Raw genomic sequence first — 21,412 nt, 5'->3', positions numbered from 1 at the left:
CTCACCAAACAGAAGCGGCATAAATAACCCATTCTCTCATATAAAGGACATTTCCTCCACCAACTCACATGGATGTGAGTCCCTGTCTCTCTATCACCTTGCACCCTCCGCATCACTATCAATTCCACCTCCCTCTACAGTAACATCCCCAATGCCCATGGCCTTATCACTATTGAACACTATGTTTCCCAACACCTGACTGACTCCCAACCTACCACCTATCTACAGGAATCCTTCATATGAACATAAATGATTTGACAGACAGGGTGGGCAGCAATCTGTGGTTGTTTGCTGATGATGCTGTGGTGTATGATAAGGTGTCAAAGTTGAGTGACTGTAGGAAGATAGAAAGACAACTTAGACAAAATTTCTAGTTGGTGTAATGAATGGCAGCTAGCTCAAAATGTGGAAAAATGTAAGGTAATGTGGATGAGTGGGAAGAACAAACCTGTAATGTTCAGATAGAGTATTACTAGTGTCCTGCTTGACACAGCCAAGTCATTTAAATATCTGGGCCTAACATTTCAAAGCGATATGAAGTGGAATGAACATGTGAGAACTGTGATAAGGAAGGCAAATGGTTGACTTCAGCTTACTGAGAAAATTTTAGGAAAGAGTGGGTCACATGTAAAGGAGACTGCAAATAGGGCGCTGGTGTGACCTATTCTTGAGTGTTTGGGATCCATACCAGGTCGGATTGAAGGAAGACATTGATGCAATTCAAAGGCAGGCTGTTACTGGTAGGTTTGAAACACACGTAAGTGTTACACAGATTGTTTGAGAACTCAAATGAAGTCTCTGTAAGGAAAGTGACATTCTTTTTGAGAAACACTACTGAGAAAATTAAGAGAACTAGCATTTGAAGCCAAGTGCTGCACAATTCTATTGCTGCCAACATATACTGCGCATAAGGACCATGAAGATAAGATACGAGAAATTAGGGCTCATCCAGAGGCACACAGAGTCAGTTTTTCTTTGCTCTATTTGCGAGTGGGACAGGAAAGGAAATGAATAGTATTGGTACCCTCTACCATGCCCCACATGGTGGCTTGTGGATTATCTATGTAGATATAGATAACCAGCCAGAATTCCCAAACCTTCACCTGGTTCACATTCATTGATGACATCTTCATGATCAGGACCAAGATTGAGGATATCCTATCCACAGCCCTCCAGAACCTCAATACCTTCTCCTCCATCTGGTTCACCTTGGCTTCCTCAAAGCAACAAGCTACCCTCCTCAATGTTGATATCCACCTTAAGGATGGCTACATCAGTATCTCCATCCACATCGAACCTACCAACCACCAAAAATACCTACACTTCAATAAATTCCACCCATTCCCTACCAAGGAGCCCTTCATACAGCCACCAGTGGAAGTTGCATGTTTAGTGACACGCAGTCCTCCTCCAAATATGCCAAGGGCCTCTCCCCCCCCCCCTCCCCCCCAACCTCTCCAGAAAAAATGTTTTATGCCTTCTCTCTCCAGCAATCTACCACCACTCACATGCCCACTGTCCTGCCACTAGAGAGTACTCCACTCATAACTCTGTACCACCCACGTCTGCAGTGACTGAATCAAATTCTCTGTCAGTGTTTTGACTAGCTGTCATCATGCTCAGAAATGAATATCCTCCCTACCCCTCCCACAGTGGTATTTCAGCACACACCAAACCTGCCCAATACCCTTGCCTGATCCTACTCCACCCCTGTTCCCAAACCCTTGCCTCATGCCTTGTATCCCTGCAACAGACCCAGATGCAAGACTTGTCCCATACATTCAGCTACTACCACATACTTTAGAACTGTCACAATCATGTCCTACCATATCGAAGGCAGTACCACCTGTGAAAACAGCTATGTAGTCTACCAACTAAGGGAGAACTGCTGTGCCACTTTCTACTTGGGCAAGGCACTTAATAAGCTGTTTGTCTACAACAAGCTCTGGCCAAGGGACAGCTGGCCCACCCAGTTGCAGAACATGCCAACCAACATGATGTGCTTCACTTTTATGAATGCTCCACAGCCTGTGCCATCTAGATTCTTCCTTCCAACGCTAGATTTTCTGAATTGTGTAGGTAGGAACTCTCCCTACAGCATATCCTTTGCTCCTATGACCCCTGAGAGAATGACCACATTTATGTGAGTTGTGCTTGTGGGAATGTGTGTGTGTTTCCTATTGCAGAAGAAGGACTTTGTCCAAAAGCTTTAATATTTTAGCAGTTTTTTTCATTGCGCCCTGCCTGTGACTCAGTGCCTCCTCTATATGGCAAGTAGCAATCTATCCTTTCCATATCATTATTCCACCCTGGAGTTCCTACTGTAAGTTAAGTATTATAAACACAAACTATTTCTGTGCATGATTACCATGCAATTATTCATTACGAAAAAAATTTATTTTTATATGTTGGATGACACATTATTGCAAGAAACACAAATAAGACTTATGGAACATAAAAGTAAATCAATAACAATCTCTCATAAGAAAGATGTTTACTCTGATATACAGTACAGTGAACTAAATCAGAATGCAACTACTGCTTATTTTCGTGTTCGATGATTATTTTAATTGTTTTTACAATACATATTAAAATAATGGAATTTCAACTGAATAAAAAGACTACACACATTTATATCAGCAAGAAAAGGATTTGAAGCAAGTCTGCAAGAAGAGAATAATTTCATTAACTGGTAACTGCAAATATTATTTCTTAAATTAAGAAGTTGAGTTTTATGCTATTTAGAGGATTGAATTCTCCTACCACTTTACAAGTTAAGGTTTTATATTTTTCCCCCTCACTACAAACATATAATTGTATGCATTTGTTCTGTGGAAAAGTGTACTGTTTCTTCTTAAAGCAAACTTGTCTGCATTGACAAAGATTTTAATTTTTATGTAATGATAAACATACCATCACTTTCAGATTCCTTTCCACTCATATCTCCATCAGTATCTCCATCATTCAAACTTGTGCTTTCATCTTCTCCATTGCCCTGTGCTACCTGTTTGGAAATACTGCCATTTTGGACTTCTGCAGGAGTATTTCTTGAGTATCGTCGTGTCCAGTCTTCAGCTAATTTACGTGTCTCATCAGCTGTAAATGGCTGATCAACAGCTTCCTCAAAGACCTCATTGTCTTCGTCACCAGAATCACTAGAATAATCACACTTTAATCAGTCATATAAAAACTTAACAGCATTAAAAAATCAGAAACTGGAAAAGAAAAAGCACTTATCGGAGCCAAATGTAGATTGTATCACCAAAAATAAACAACAAATTCTATCACAACTTTGTCACATGCACAAATGGGATATACTGTGCATCCAGGAAACACACAGAAAAGAATGGAAAATAAGACCAGAAATAGAGGAAATGGAATTAGCTATAAAGACCAACATCCTAAATATGGCAGTGCTGTCTTCACAAAACCTGAGATAGCTACAACATTGATCAACGAAACTACCAACAGCAACATAGAATTACTGAATGGTAAATGTGGCATCTTTACTGTAACATCAGTATACAAGCCTGCCACAGATAAGCGCTGCCAATCTTACCACCAAACTTCAATAACCAGAAAAATCCAGTTCATTTTAGCAGACTTCAATTGCCATAGAACATCGTGGAGCTTCAGAGATACAGAAGAAAATGGATATATACTAGAGCAGTGGGCAGAAATAAATAATTTACCCCTTCTTCATGACACCAGGCTACCATACTATTTCAACAATTAGATCTGGAGCCATGAATCTGTCCCCAGTAATTGTTTTGTTAACACAAACTTGAAAGATTCAGGCTTAAAAATTGTACACGTGCTTCTTCCTACAATACATTAGCTTATCAGAATTCCAAGCTGTTCTGAGAGCAACAAAAACATCATTCCACAGAAGGTTTTACCTTAAAGAAAGTGAATGGACAGCATACACTAAGAAACTGGATGCAGAAATAAAAAATTTTTCCCAGTCCCAGAAAATTACAAAACCATCTTAGAGACACTTCAAATGACTTCTAGGATATACACAGCATTTAATATCAGGCTTTTCAAATGAATCAAAGAACATCGTGGGGAAATACAAAGCACTTTCTGAACAGGACCCTTTGATGAAGAGGTTGACCATTGCAAAGAAACACTAATGGAAATGATTTGTGAGTGAAGACAACCAAAATAGGTTGAAACTCTGGAAAGAATCAACATGACCCACATCAGCAATGTGGTCTGGAACTTAACTGTGACCCTAGGATAGTCAAGCACCTCTCTACAGTAACACCCAGTCAAATTGTCCATCAACTCTTACTAAATAGAAAATCCAAGAACTGTCAGAAAATAAAAATTATCAGAATCCAGAGCCAAGATCCAAACGTGTTCAAAACATCATTCACTGTCAATGCTACATGTGTGGAACAGATTGAATATCTTGGTCCTAGTGGCAAACAAGGGATTCTGCAACTCTTTAACCACTGTCAAAAAATGCGCAAGATGTGGAGGAAATCAAAGATCATAGCACTGTTGATGCCTGGTAAAGAAGCAGGCCAAGTGAAGAATTACCGTCCAACAGTGCTACTATGCCATCCGTATAACCTATATGAATGAATGATTTTAAACTGCACAGCAAATATTACAGACTGAGAGGTCATTCCCAAACAGGACAGATTCAAACAAAAAAACCTTGTGCTTGTCAAATCCTGTCCCTTACAGAACACAGAGAGGAAAGATCTCCATTAGTTCAAATGACACTGTCAACCATAGTATGCTCATGGGGAAAAAAACGCTCTACAACACATTTAAGAACCATCAGCTCACAAAATTTATTGAACCTTTATTATTATTGTATTTATATTATGAAACAGACAGATTTATATAACATTGGAGGGTAGGAAAAGCTGATGGAGTCAACAAAAGAACTGTCTCACTCTGGGAGTATTGTGGTCCCTCTTTTACCTAACCTACACACAAATGCTCAACCAATAACAGACCATGGTGCCCATTATGCCAATGATGTTGCTATATGCCCACAAGAAAAGAGCTTTGTGAAAGTAGAAATGAAACTGGAAAACTCATTTAATATCATGTCCGAGCATCCAAACTCCTCAAAGTCAAAAGTTAGCACTTTCTACTGTCACCCAAAATGGGCACAGAGAAAGAAGAACATCACCTGGAAAGGCATCAACCTGGAACACAGACACAAACAAACATACCTGGGTGGCTTGCTGGACATATCATGGACATATCACCGACATACAAGTATCATTGCCAGAAGACCTGGCAAAAAGATGCTGCAAGGATCATCATCTTGAGGAAACTAATTAACAGTAAATGGGGAGCCAGACCAACTGTGTTAAGAACAACTGTCCAAGTGCTTTGTTTTCCTATGGCAGAATATGTATGCCTTGTTTGGGCCAGATAGCTTGTACAAGCTAAAAAAGTATATACAAACCTAATGGACATATGCAGGCTAGAAACAGGATGCATGAAACCCACACCAATTGGGAAGTAATATAAAGTGACTGGTTTCTCGGATCCTGAATTAAGAAGAATTGCCCATGAGCATACAGAAATATTTAAACAAACGTTTGATGAGTGCCACCTCCTACATGGTGCTTCATGCGGACCTAGCAGACTTAAATCCTGCAGGAGACTGCTCAGTACCAAACTAAATGAGCCTTCAAAGCACTACCCCGTCTCACAAGAGATGCCCAGAGGCAATACATCAAACTGGAAGATTTGGAGAAGATTGAATTACATAAGAACAGGTGTAGTGCCAGTCAAAACAAATTTAATTATGTGGGAGAAATTTTCCAGACCTAAAAATATCAATAAATATACTGAAAGTACATACAGCATGAGAAAGTAGGAAATGCTAAGGTATGTAAATAGGTACATGATCAACAATACAATTATGAAATTCTTAAAGATGAGCTATAAGAATTTTTAAGATTATTTCATTGCAAGTTATAAACTTGAAAGTCAGTCTCAAACCAAATCTACACATATGTGGGGTTGAGGAAGAGGAGGGACATAGAATGGAACTGATACGTGAGGACGATGAAAAAGAAACAAAGCACATCATTAAACTTTACATGAAAAAAGAAGAAGAAATGAAATGAAAGGAAACGAAATGAAAATAAAGAAAGGGAAGAAATGCTCCTGGGTCAAAGTGCACATCATCCACTGTTTTTCAAAAATTTAAATCTGTAACAACATAAATTCATTCTTTGAAACAGAAAGTAATGTACATGGACATGATAAATTTCAATTGCGGGCAGCAATTACTCCACCATTATTTCAATTATGTCATTCAAAATTTTTCCATTACTAATACAAACAGCATAAATCAGTCTGTAGCTAGATGACTACCTGCATCGCTGATATCTAACAGCACATGAAACGGTTGTTCTGTAACATTAATGATGCCAGATTTAAATGTGTGTCAGTCACAAATTATTTTCCAGTAGATGACGATGACGGTGTAATCTGACAGCCTATCATAGCAGTCTTCTTACTGGATCCAAAGATAATCTGTAAGCAACTTCAGTCAATTTTTGTCAACTGCTCCATTAACTACAAAATTTAAGAAATAAATATGTATTTATCTCTGAATGAAGTTCAATGCTGCCTGCTCTGATCATCTCTATCCTTGTACCATATGCCTCGCTGTTTGTACATAAATGATTTTTCTTTCCATCCCCCCCCCCCCCCCTCCCGTCACCTCTCTGTTTTTCCATACTTAATATTTCCATTTGCAACTTGCTATTAATCTCATGTTTCTTCTTCATCTCTGATCTATCAATTTCGAAATGCTCTTTATCGTTATTACTCTGAACTGTACATCTTAATCACTAAATCAACAGTCATTTGTGCTTATGCACAGCTTTGGGTACCCTCATTCCCACCTCCCTCTCTTTCTTGTTAGTACATGCTGGAAATACAATGAAGAGCTTACGGCTATTAGCAAAAAATTCTCTCTTTCCCTGTCTAGCTCAAGCTAACAGTAATTATAAATAGGACACAGAATTAAGTTTCAACAAGATCAGTAGTACCTTAAATCAGAAACAGAATCACTAGAGCCTTCTGCAGCTGATGTTCCAAAATTACGATCAGTCCATTCATCTTCATCCATTTCCCCTGGCAATTCTTCAACATCAGAAGTCACAAGATTTTCAAATTCTATTCGTTCAGGGGTTGTCCTTTGATCGACTGCATCAATACTGTGCAGTTTACTCTTCTCTGGTGTTGCTTCTGGTGCCTAAGGGAAAAAGGTTTGTGTTGTGAAGCAAAACCACGGTGAAGGCATAGAGTGATAAATTCATGATTTATTCAGAAACACAAATCACTTAGTCACTCACTCCTCCTTTGCAGGTATGATGAGCAATGAACAGAGCACCCAGAGCTGGGATGAAAGTTGTTTGCTTTTTAATTACACTATTATTTCATAGTTTTGGAAAACACTGCACATTTTATTATCCCACTCTTTGAATGTTCACTTCTTTCTGGTATGCTCTACTCATTACATCAAAATCCTCTAAGGTCATTGGGGCTTAGGTACTGATTAACCATATTTATAATGTAAGTATGCTGCAGAATATTATTAACGCAACACAGGTCAGTGAATGACACAGTGTTCATATTCTATTACAAAGGGAGGCCTTCCAGTTTATTTCCCTTGTAACTAACATTACTACTTCAGCTTGCTTGTTTTAAAGAGAAAGAAAATTTTTGACCAATTCTTACCTACTACATCACACATAGTTAGCTTGTTAGTTACTCTTCAAGGCACTTCATGATAACGTGGAATTTGTCAGTTTCACAAAAAATCTACTTTTACAAGAATTAAACATTTTGGGTACATGCCATTAATTTACACTTAATGCAATAAAAAATGCAGGAATATTTCAGCTTAATAGCAGACATGAAAAAGTTTTTTTTTCTCTCTCCTCCAGTTGGCACATTATTCAGTTTCAGGAAAATGATCATTTATAAAGCAGAAACAATTCTCACAATGAAACAATTTCAATTTACCTTTGAAAAAAATTATGCTTCAAATGCTGCATATTAATTAAGAAAGTGAGAAGATACTGCATGTTATCATAATCCATTCATTTTTACCTGGACAGTTTAATTTATTAATGAATTCAATTTGTGACAGAAATAATGTATTGCAAAACCTGGTGCCAAAAGCCTTTAGTATTAATAAACAGACAACTAAAATGATTGTGAGAGGATAAGAAATAATTTTTGTAAATATTTATGTAATTACTCATATCAATATAATAGAAGGAAACATTCCACGTGGGAAAAATTTTATATAAAAACAAAGATGAGGTGACTTACCGAACGAAAGCGCTGGCAGGTCGATAGACACACAAACAAACACAAACATACACACAAAATTCAAGCTTTTGCAACAAACATCGAAATAAGTGTCCAAGGAATAGAAAAGCAACTGGAATCACTCAATAGAGGAAAGTCCACTGACCTGACGGGATACCAATTCGATTCTACACAGAGTACGCGAAAGAACTTGCCCCCCTTCTAACAGCCGTGTACCGCAAGTCTCTAGAGGAACGGAGGGTTCCAAATGATTGGAAAAGAGCACAGATAGTCCCAGTCTTCAAGAAGGGTCGTCGAGCAGATGCGCAAAACTATAGACCTATATCTCTTACGTCGATCTCTTGTAGAATTTTAGAACATGTTTTTTGCTCGCGTATCATGTCATTTCTGGAAACCCAGAATCTACTATGTAGGAATCAACATGGATTCCGGAAACAGCGATCGTGTGAGACCCAACTCGCCTTATTTGTTCATGAGACCCAGAAAATATTAGATACAGGCTCCCAGGTAGATGCTATTTTTCTTGACTTCCGGAAGGCGTTCGATACAGTTCCGCACTGTCGCCTGATAAACAAAGTAAGAGCCTACGGAATATCAGACCAGCTGTGTGGCTGGATTGAAGAGTTTTTAGCAAACAGAACACAGCATGTTGTTATCAATGGAGAGACGTCTACAGACGTTAAAGTAACCTCTGGCGTGCCACAGGGGAGTGTTATGGGACCATTGCTTTTCACAATATATATAAATGACTTAGTAAATAATGTCGGAAGTTCCATGCGGCTTTTCGCGGATGATGCTGTAGTATACAGAGAAGTTGCAGCATTAGAAAATTGTAGTGAAATGCAGGAAGATCTGCAGCGGATAGGCACTTGGTGCAGGGAGTGGCAACTGACCCTTAACATAGACAAATGTAATGTATTGCGAATACGTAGAAAGAAGGATCCTTTATTGTATGATTATATGATAGTGGAACAAACACTGGTAGCAGTTACTTCTGTAAAATATCTGGGAGTATGCGTGCGGAACGATTTGAAGTGGAATGATCATATAAAATTAATTGTTGGTAAGGCGGGTACCAGGTTGAGATTCATTGGGAGAGTGCTTAGAAAATGTAGTCCATCAACAAAGGAGGTGGCTTACAAAACACTCGTTCAACCTATACTTGAGTATTGCTCATCAGTGTGGGATCCGTACCAGATCGGTCTGACGGAGGAGATAGAGAAGATCCAAAGAAGAGCGGCGCGTTTCATCACAGGGTTATTTGATAACCGTGATAGCGTTACGGAGATGTTTAATAAACTCAAGTGGCAGACTCTGCAAGAGAGGCGCTCTGCATCGCGGTGTAGCTTGCTCGCCAGGTTTCGAGAGGGTGCGTTTCTGGATGAGGTATCGAATATATTGCTTCCCCCTACTTATACCTCCCGAGGAGATCACGAATGTAAAATTAGAGAGATTAGAGCGCGCACGGAGGCTTTCAGACAGTCGTTCTTCCCGCGAACCACACGCGACTGGAACAGGAAAGGGAGGTAATGACAGTGGCACGTAAAGTGCCCTCCGCCACACACCGTTGGGTGGCTTGCGGAGTATCAATGAAGATGTAGATGTAGATGTAGATGTAAACTGTTGCCTCATCAGGAAAGAGGGAAGGAGAGGGGAAGACGAAAGGAAGTGGGTTTTAAGGGAGAGGGTAAGGAGTCATTCCAATCCCGGGAGCGGAAAGACTTACCTTAGGGGGAAAAATGGACAGGTATACACTTGCACATATCCATCCACACATACAGACACAAGCAGACATATTTAAATATGTCTGCTTGTGTCTGTATGTGTGGATGGATATGTGCGTGTGTGCGAGTGTATACCTGTCCTTTTTTCCCCCTAAGGTAAGTCTTTCCGCTCCCGGGATTGGAATGACTCCTTACCCTCTCCCTTAAAACCCACTTCCTTTCGTCTTCCCCTCTCCTTCCCTCTTTCCTGATGAGGCAACAGTTTGTTGCGAAAGCTTGAATTTTGTGTGTATGTTTGTGTTTGTTTGTGTGTCTATCGACCTGCCAGCGCTTTCGTTCGGTAAGTCACCTCATCTTTGTTTTTATATAAAATTTATGTAATTACTACTGCACACACAAGGAGCAAGACATCTTAGAATACTATTGGCAATGGCCACATTTAACAGCAATCGACAAGATAATAGCTACTAGTGGTTTATCACAAAATGGAAAATGTCTATGTGAAAATTGTATGCACAGATTGTTTATTACCGATCCAGCACCCACTATACCTGAAATTTTCAATTTTTCTTGGTAAGTTCAGTATGTATGAAATATTTATGGTCCCTTAATTCTATAGAATGACATTATCTTTCTGGCAGACTGATTATTCTAACTTTATTTCTACTACACTTCATAAAGACTTAATTTCAATGACAGTACTATCAGTTCCTGAAGTCAATGAACTTTTGTATATAGTTATTAAATGTAACTGCTTCAGAAAATTATTGTCAGCTCCATACTTATTCTGTTAACTCAGCATAACTTTTCCAGGATACTGGTTTTACAGTCCAACACAACATTGTCAACAAACATTTAATGACCCTGCACCTGTGCTAGTTCGATCCACTCGGTTTCATTAACTGCTTTGTCACAGTCAGATCACAATTTCATAAATTAACATTTTTTTTACCTTTTCTTCTGCCACAATTATACAATTTATTAAAGGAAATGAGAAATGGAATATAATTTCTAGAATTATAAAAATGAGAAAGTTTGCAGTGTTTATCTGAAGTAAGACACAAAACTTTTCAACTAATGAACTAAATGTATGAGAAAAGCAACAAAGTTGCAGATGAATATTCCAGAAGATGCCATAACTAGTGTTAAAGAATGTAAGTACAGAAACATTTACTGAAACAAATTATAGTGTAAGGGAAGTTTTTGTTGGAGAAAATACCACTTAGTCACCCTTTTCCTTTTTAATCCCTACTTATTCCTATTTAAACCTCTAGTTGTTTTAGTTTCTTTCGTGTCTTTCATCTCTTTTGCCAGGTGAGAGAATTTTTGGTTTTGAAAGCTAGCAGTTTTGGAGTTTTTGTGTCTGTTGCTGCTGCTGCTGTCTGAAAGTTCACTTTGTCAGTAATCTTCCTGGTAGGTAATTTACAGTGACGTTCATATTGTATGTAACATCACACGAAATCAACATAGTGAACTCCATTCAAATTCACTGAAATTTCAATCTGAAGAAATTGTCTTCAAAATGCATTATAGAAAATAAAGTATTGAAGAGTGATTTGATGCAGTTCTATTGGAATGCTGTACACCGACACAGGCTTACCTATCACATAATCCAGGAGTGGATAACTAACTAAACACACCAATTTATACACAAAACTGCAAAATCCAATTACAGTTGGAGAGTTAAAGCATTGTACAATAAAGGCTTTCATGGGTAGATGTCTCATCTCCTGGTAAATTTTCCCAGTTGTGTGGTCGAGCTCCATGAAAGTTCTTTGGTCTTAATGTTTCATCAACAGCTGATGACAGCAAGAAACAGAACCACACGCACCTCTGAAGATGCCCAGCACAGTTCTGAATGAAATGTTAGGAATGAAAAAGTTTCATGGAACATGACCATACAACCCAGAAGATTGTCTAGCAACTAAATTATAGCATTCTGAAACATTCTGTATACCTCTTACATTAGGATCATGAACAAATTTAATTAATTACAGCATGTGTGGCACACTATCATTCTTCATGCCAGCGTGCATAGTATATATCACATTTTAATTTGCAGAAGGATATTTCGTTTTTCACATAAAATGTTAAGATACTGGTTCTATCCACCTTCACATAGAAAAACTGGGGACAAGTAACACACTGAAAGAGTAGCAGCACAGTACTTATGAACTCTCAAATACTTCCATTCCTGAAATTATGTTGGAACTAATAATCAAACAAGGAAACAGAGGAGGTAACCTACATGAAAAGGGAATGAAATACAAGATTAATGTGCAGTACACAACTACCATTAAATGGCAACAACATACCTGACGTAGGCTCTCAGTAAGAGCAGCTGAAATGCTGGATATATTTTATAATGATGTGTAACCTGAAACGCAAGACAACTTCAGACTAATTTATGTGCAATCTCTTCCTAACAAATCTGCACCATTCTGTTTGCTCAAAATTAGTTGAAAAAAAAAATTCTTTTTTCTGCCTAAAGCCCAAACTCTGGTCTCAATGTCTTTATAATTTTTGTTCATATTGACATGCAAATGTACACCATGTACAACCATTATGGTGTGGTGGAAAATATTTTTCCTCCTCCTTTACCAACAAAATCCAGTGTTAACTTTTTATCATTTGTAAGTGTAGTCTGTATGGAATATGCACGTTATCTATTCTTGTTCCCCAAAACAGGACACAAGGAGGCAAAACATTCAAGCACTCCAAGTGCATACTAGGAGTTCTTAAACATCTAAAGCAAAAGAATGTGTGTGCCAAAATTTTGTCCAGGTTATATTTTTTAACAGAAAACATTCTTAAGAACGAGGATTTAGTGACATTTAATCATGCGTGCACACAGACAAATACATATTTGTGATAGTTTATTATATGTAATAAAGTTATTGAAATAAGCCTGACAAAAATAACGGTGTTTACACTAGATTCAGCTCTTAATCTTCCAAGTCATAAAGTTACCTATTTTGCACAGATCACGAGGTTTTTTTTAATAGATTGGAAGATGTAATAAGCAGCAATAAAAATGAGACAGAAGGGGGCAGGTCATGTAGGGAGATGAATGGACCGCAGCTACAGAACCAAAGTACTCTGTCGGATTGTAAGAGATAAGGGAAGACCAAGTAGACAACAATCTAAGGGATGGTGAATAAATGACATTATAACAACCATGGATGCATATGGCTGAAGGCTATAACGCACTGTTAATCACCCCAAGCAGAAGATCCAGCTAATTAAAAAAATCTACACAATTTGCACATTTATTTACATGTACACGCCGTCTTTCGAATTAACTAACAGAGGAAAGAATCTGGAGCAATAGATGCTGCATCAACAATCCACATGATCACGAAGTCTTGTGTTGTGCGCAGATGGTCGTTGATAAAGTGTGGTTCGGAAGGCGGTGAATAAACACAGGAAAGTAGAGAAAGAATGGACACTGAGAAGAACCACACTATAGAGAAGAACTTTTCACAACAGTATCATAGTTCAAAAACAACTGTGTCCCAATATTTTGTGAAATAGATACAGATGTAATATAGAAAGCATAAGGCCCTTATATAACAGTGGTTCTCAAATGCAAATAGCTACAATGATGATGATGATGATGATGATGATGATACTACATCATTCTGATTTAGTCTACATAAAAAATCTACAAATTTTTAGAGTTCATTCTCATCCATGTTATTGAAGATCCAACAACTTTTTACTTAACTGCTTACTATCAATTAGAAGTATTACCATTTTTCTGCACAAGAAAGTGCAACAAAATTACTGTAGATGTTGATTTGCACATCAATTATGCCTCCTATCCTGATGCTACAGGGGTTATTGCACAGCATTGAGACATTCTATTGTTGGATTTCAAAAGAGGTATTGAATCTAACAGATGAGAGGAGAAAATATAAAAATGCAGCAAATGAAGTAGGCAAAATGGAATAAAGACATCTAGAAAACGAGATTGACAGAAGTGCAAAATGACTAGACATGAATGGCTAAAGGATAAATGCAAGGCTGTAGAACTAGCAGAATATAGGCCCTGTCTGTAGCAATAATAAAGAGATGTTTGGAGAAACATGAAGCAATTATACAAATAACTCAGACAGAAAACCAGTATAAAGCAAAGAAGGGAAAGCTGAAAGCTGGAAAGTGGAATGAATACATAGAGCAACTATACAAGAGAAATGAAGGTATTCTGAGTGTTACAGAGAGGGGAGAGGAAGTAGATGAAGATGAGATGGATGATATGATACTGTGAGAAGAATTTGACAGAGCACTGAAAGACAGTCAAAACAAGGCCCTAGGAATAGATGATATTCCCTCAGGGCTGCCTATATCCTTAGGAGAGCCTACCATGAGAAAAATAATCCAGTTGGTGTCCAAGATGAGACATGCGAAATATCTTCAGTCTTAGAGAAGGATGTAAGAATTTAAATTTCAAAGAAAGCAGTTGTCGGCTTGTATAAATATTTCGAACTACTGTTTAATAAGTCATGGTTGGCAAACACTGACACGATCTATATACAGAAGATTGGAAGAACTGTTACAAGCTGACCTAGGGGAAGATCAGTTGGGGTTCTGGTTAATGTAGCATCACACAAGGTAATATTGACCCTATGACTCTTCAAAATTCTGAAGGTAGCACGGTACAGAGTGAAACTTTATTTACAACTTTTACAGAAACCAGACTGCAGTTATAAGAGTCAAAGGTCATGAAAGGGAATCAGTGGTTAAGAAGGGAGTATGGCAGGGTTCTAGCTTATACTATACTTGATGATATTCAATCCGTAGATTGAACAAGCAGTACAGAAAATCAAAGAAAAAAATTGAAGAAGGAATTAAAGTTCAGGTTTGCTGATGACATTGTAATTTTGGCAGAGACAACAAAGGACTAGGAAGAGCAGGTTAATGGAATGGATACTGTCTTGAATGGACATAAGATGAACATCATCAAAAACAAAACAAAGGTAATGGAATGTAGTCAAATTAAATCAAGCAAGGCTGAGAGAGCACCCAGTACGTTGTCCTCGATGGTGAGTGTTCATCGGAGGTGAGGGTATCATCTGGAGTGACCCAGGGAAGTGTGGTAGGTCCGCTGTTGTTTTCTATCTACATAAATGATCTTTTGGATAGGGTGGATAGCAATGTGCGGCTGTTTGCTGATGATGCTGTGGTGTACGGGAAGGTGTCGTCGTTGAGTGACTGTAGGAGGATAAAAGATGACTTGGACAGGATTTGTGATTGGTGTAAAGAATGGCAGCTAACTCTATATTTAGATAAATGTAAATTAATGCAGATGAATAGGAAAAAGAATTCCATAATGTTTGAATACTCCATTAGTAGTGTAGCGCTTGACACAGTCACATCGATTAAATATTTGGGCGTAACACTGGAGAGCGATATGAAGTGGGACAAGCATGCAATGGCAGTTGTGGGGAAGGCGGATAGTCGTCTTCGGTTCATTGGTAGAATTGTGGAAAGATGTGGTTCATCTGTAAAGAAGACCGCTTATAAAACACTAATACGACCTATTCTTGAGTACTGCTCAAGCGTTTGGGATCCCTATCAGGTCAGATTGAGGGAGGACATAGAAGCAATTCAGAGGCAGGCTGCTAGATTTGTTACTGGTAGGTTTGATCATCACGCGAGTGTTACGGTAATGCTTCAGGAACTCAGGAGGGAGTCTCTGGAGGAAAGGAGGCGTTCTTTCGTGAATCGCTACTGAGGAAATTTAGAGAACCAGCATTTGAGTCCGATTGCAGTACAATTTTAATGCCACCAACTTATATTTAACGGAAAGACCACAAAGATAAGATAAGAGAGATTAGGGCTCGTACAGAGGCATATAGGCAGTCATTTTTCCCTCGTTCTGTTTGGGAGTGGAACAGGGAGAGAAGATGCTAGTTGTGGTATGAGGTACCCTCCACCACGCACCGTATGGTGGATTGCGGAGTATGTATGTAGATGTAGATGTAGGAAATGAGACACTGAAAGTAGTGGATGAGTTTTCTTATTTGCGCAGTAAAACAACATATGACTGAAGTAGGGAGAATATAAAATGAAGAATGACAATGACATAAAAAGTATTTCTGAAGAAGAGAAATTTGTTAACATTGAATATAAATTTAAGTGTTAGAAAGTCTTTTCTGAAGGTATTTGTCTGGAGTATAGTCTTGAACAGAAGTGAAACATGAACAAAAAGCTGTTAAGACAGGAAGAGAATAGAAGCTTTTGAAACATGGTGTAACATAAGAATGCTGGCCCCTGAAATAGATGATATTCCCTCAGGACTGCTGATATCCTTAGGAGAGCCACACATGAGAAAGCTATTCTAGTTGGTGTCCAAGATGAGACAAGCAAAATACTCTCAAGATTCAGAGAAGAATCTAGTAATTTAAATTCCAATCAAAGCAGTTGCCAGCTGGTCTGAATATTACTGAACTGCAGTTTAATAAGTCACAACTAATGAGGAGTTACTGAATTGAATTGTGGAGAAAAGAAATTTGTGATACAACTTGCCTAAAAGAAGGTATCAGTTGATAAGACACATTCTGAGGCATGAAGGAACTGTCGATTTGGTATTTGAGAGAAGTGCTGCAGGTAAAAACCATAAAGGGAACCCATTGGATGAACAGAGTAAGAAAGTTCAACTGGATGTAGATTTACAATGTTATGCAGAGATGAAGACACTTACAAAGCATAGAGTAGGATGGAGACCTGCATCACATGAGGCTTGTACTGAAGATTGCAACATGTACACGATAGGAAACTGAAACACATATACAAAAAATATGACAGTGGTCATTATGGTATTTCAAAGGAATGGTTTATGATGTGGAGAAAAGGTAATGGAATGATTATTTTTTTTAATTTGCACTATGCTAACAATCAAGCTAAGAAGAATCATTTAATCTGAAATGTTTTCTTGTGTATGCCATTTGAATGTTGCCAAATTGTCATGTTTTACAACTGATTCCTATATGCTGGACAAAATTTTGGCATACAAAATTTTTGATTTTCAAGATATTACATGGTACACTTCAAATACAAAAAAATTCCATTGGAGTTTCTTTTCTCCGAGTGAAAAGTCTGTGGGCTAAGTGAGAGAGATCAAGAGAGAGATGACCAACATAATAATTTTGAAAGCTTACCATATCTGTATGCTTCAAGAGAGCTTCAATTCCATGTATCTTTGTTTTGCCCACATCAGTATAATTTTCTTGATCCTTCCTGGCAGATTTCATTTTCTGGACCCCTTGCATACCAAAGTGTTGAGTACAATAAAAACGACAACCATCTCTGTCAAACAAATGACTACCTGAAAGATCCCATCAAAATTGAAATAATTACGTGTACAAAAGAAAACATGTACATCAGAACCTGAAGCTTCAGGTTTAACATAAGTGGGTTGGGTTGGGTTGGGTTGATTTGGTGGAAGAGACCAAACAGCAAGGTCATTGGTCTCATCGGATTAGGGAAGGATGGGAAAGGAAGTCGGTCATGCCCTTTCAAAGGAACCATCCCGGCATTTGCCTAAAGCAATTTAGGGAAATCATGGAAAACCTAAATCAGCAGGGCCGGACACGGGAATGCCAGTCTTAACATAAGCTACACTTTTTAATGCTTGCTGTTGCTGCTATTGAAAACATACATTTGGATATATAAAGGTTTACCATTTGCTTGTTTATTACAAAATTTATTTGTAGGTAACACATATACATAATTAAACTGACATAAAATTATTAACTTTTGGAGCCGCTTTTTTTATTCATTTATCAAAATGAAAATGTCAAGAATATGAAAAAGAACAAGCTACACATACAGTTTCCTAGGAATCCATCTGCATCCTGACATTTGTTATGAACTTTAGCTTTCATCTTTGACATACCAATAACTGTTTGAAATTATAACCTTATGTTATAACTTCTGACTCCTTTACAATACCTTCTTTACTACCCAATTTACAATTTGGAACAATTTTTTCCTATTTTTTTTAAAAACAGTTACTACCTATCTAAACTTATTTGTATTTCTTAGATCTTTCTATCAATGAAGTAAGTTTTAGAAAGCTGCAAAATTAAAGATTCAATATACAAGTTTGTTATCTTTGAGCCAGTCAAACCTATTCCAGTCACCAGTCATTTTCTTTCAGAAATTTGACAGAAATGTTACTGTGTGTCGCACACAGTGAACAGTATCTAGCAGAAGAGATATATATGTTTGTTTTCCATATATGACATTAAAGCCTTAATTGGCTTCACTAAGGCAAAAGCTCAAGCTACTGCACCCTATTCCATTTTAAAGTTTAGCAAGAGAGTTCCCAGCAGCATATTTTGTCATGTTACAAAATGCTCATTACAAATCAAAACTGCCACAAAGAAAGTAATGAATTTGAACCTATTTACACATCACCGTCTTCAAAATGGTACAGAAATGTTGTTGGAGACATGTACAATTCTCAAAAATCTTCTAAAAAAGACCTGTTTCTGCCATTAAGCAACTGCAGTCTCACATCATCATCATCATCATCATCATCATTATTATCGAGAGAGAGAGAGAGAGAGAGAGAGAGAGAGAGAGAGAGAGAGAGAGAGAGAGATTGACTGGGAAAGGTTAAAAGGGGGAGGGGCCACACACAGATCGTTTGTTGACAAGGACTTGCCTCATGCAAGGACGATGGAGGTTTTTCTCAACTTAGGGCCCTAGTGACCTGTCCCACTTTCCAACCATCCCCAATCAACCCTAACTGCCCTCTGAAGAAAGAACATACAGCTTGCTAAATTTAAGGTTTGTATTCTATCAGCAGTTCTAGGAATTTCAGGTCCTGAAGGAAAGTACTGGCCACTCATACCATCTCCTTTTAATTTTAACAGTTTTCCCAATTGATTTTCCATTTGATGCAATGACGAATTTCATGCAAAAGCTTACTAGCGTTTGATTATGACAATGTGCCCGGATGAACACAGTTAAAAGTAAGGGAAACACTGGCCAAACATAAAGTAACAATAATGCCCCAATCACGCAGAAATCCAGATTTGGTTCCCCAACCTCTTTTTGTTTCCTTCAATCAAAATAGGATGGAAGAGACAGCATTTCAGGATGACAGGGGGTGTCTAAAAAGCTTTGACAGTTGCCTGATTATCTTTCATGATGTCAGTTCCCATTAAGCATACTAAGACTTGATTAAGTGCTGGTAGCATTGTATTTACACAGAAGGTTAATGTTTTGAAGAATATTAACTTTACATACCAATTCAAAAAAAAAAAATCTTATTTGGCTATTTGCAACATGTGAAAAAAACTGTAAGATTCAGCCAGAAGATACGATTTTAACACCAACACAATAAGTCACATTAACAAATGGTACCACAGGAATAAGACTCAATTCAGAGTGAGGAAACATTAAATACAGTTTCATAAATGGTTCAGTGCTTGATCGGCTCCTGTCCTTGATCTACATAAATGATTTGCCCAACACATTGGAGGATTCTTTATAAACTGTTACATTTGTTGATGACAAGTATATTGATAAAGTGCCAAAACACATCTACACCAGATACAGCCAGGAGAGTAATGGAACCAGCTTACAACTAGTTCCTAGCACACTGCTTTTTTTAAGTGTTCAATTGAGTTTCCAATTAAATTTTTAAATATTTCGACAACCAAGCCTGATGTCTTCTTCAGGTGATGTGAGGTCTGTTGTTAAGTGTATTCACTGCCTGGATAACAACCAGATTGTGAAGTATTTTTGGTGTAAGGCTACTATTTATAGCTGAATTCAACTCCAGGCACTCACTATGTCCTTTGATGCTATTTTGTTTCTCAGAACTTGCATTGTTATTTCATGAAATATACATTTTCTCGGGATTTTCCAGCTCTGATGGATGAGATCTTAATAAATGGAGAGCTCTGTTACACACTTCCCTCCCAGTTTATTAGGTTTTCTGACATCTCTGTTTCAGCAGACTCCTTAATTATGCTATCCCAGAAACTTGAAATTTGCACCATGAAATTGATGACTGAGCATAAAAACTCAAACAACAACTTAGCTGAACATTCAAAATTATGAAAGAGAAGCTTTCTACTTGTTCCATTCGTGTCTGGAGCATGGGAAGAATGACTGTTTAAATGCCTCTGCATGCACTGTAATTAATCCAATCTTGTCATCATGATCCCCAGGGGAGCAATATGTACGGGATTGTAGTATATTCCTACGGTCGTTCTTTACAGTTAGGTCTTGAAACTTTGTAAGCAGGTTTCCCTAGGGCAGTTTGTGTCTATCTTAGAGTGTTTGCCAGTTCAGTTCTTTCGACATTCCTGTGATACTTTTTATTATCTTTGTAAATTATCTGTTGATGACACTAAACTACTTATTGATAATTCAGTAGATAAACTTGAGGAAACAGCAAGTAAGGTTTTAAGTGAAAGAGTGAACTTGTTTAACATTAACGACCTTTCTTTAAATTACACTAAAACAAACTATGTTCAGTTCCACACAACACTCAAAGGTGGAGAAATAGTAGTAAAAATAGGTGAGCAGGTGATAACGAGGGTGGATACCTAAAAATACCTGGGCTTGCATATTGACAGCAAACTGAACTGGTCAAACCACATCCTGGATCTATGCAAAATATTGAGTTCAGCAACTTACACATTGTTTCTTCTTATAGAAGTATGGGAACCATTAAGGCAGCCTATTATGGTTATTTTCATGCCATTATGGCATATGGAATTATATTTTGGGGTAATCAGTCACTGGCTATAAGAGTACTGTGTGCACAAAAAAGAGCCATAAGGATCATGTACGGAGTCCATCCTAGAGCCACATGCAGGAATCTTTTTAAGAAACTTTGAATCCTTACATCCACTGTGCAATATATATTCTCTTTGATGTGCTTCATAAGGAAAGAAAAATTCATTTTTAAACTGAATAGTGAGTATCGTAGTCATGAGACAAAAAGAAAACATTATACCCACTATGAGCAGGCAAATCTAAGTATGGTACAGAAAGGAGTCCATTTCACTGGCTGTAAGATTTTTAATGCCATCCCTTCAAGAATTAAGTGTTCTGTAGAAGATCAGCTCTTGATCAAAAAAACTTTAAGGCAGTTCCTATAACAAGGATCATTTTATACGATTGAAGAGTTCCTGAACTACAGTGTTCATCACTTCTTGTATTGTTAAATGCAAATATATGCCCAAATCTACATTTTTAATCCTGACTATTCTTTTTTCTTTTTTAACACATATTTTGCAATATTTATTTTCTGTAACACTTATTACTTTGTAATATTTCTTTCTTTCTCAAAATTGATTTTCTATAGTGGAACCTAAGTTACTGTTTAC

At 37.7% G+C, this 21,412-nt stretch overlaps 1 protein-coding gene across 2 annotated transcripts in view; it reads right to left on the bottom strand.

The window, feature by feature from the left end:
* The window catches only part of LOC124613085 (F-actin-monooxygenase Mical), a 555,995-nt gene that overhangs the window by 154,016 nt on the left and 380,567 nt on the right, over positions 1-21,412 (bottom strand). For both annotated transcript variants that reach the window (XM_047141672.1, XM_047141673.1), the window contains 3 exons: positions 17,219-17,385; positions 7,041-7,246; positions 2,914-3,155 (listed from right to left, as the gene is read on the bottom strand). In XM_047141672.1, the coding sequence (XP_046997628.1) occupies positions 2,914-3,155; positions 7,041-7,246; positions 17,219-17,385 (615 nt within the window). The remainder of the gene's footprint in view (positions 1-2,913; positions 3,156-7,040; positions 7,247-17,218; positions 17,386-21,412) is intronic.

This window comes from Schistocerca americana, chromosome 4, assembly GCF_021461395.2.
Source record: "Schistocerca americana isolate TAMUIC-IGC-003095 chromosome 4, iqSchAmer2.1, whole genome shotgun sequence".
Lineage (NCBI taxonomy): Eukaryota > Metazoa > Arthropoda > Insecta > Orthoptera > Acrididae > Schistocerca > Schistocerca americana.
This window is presented reverse-complemented; position numbering and strand designations above follow the sequence as displayed.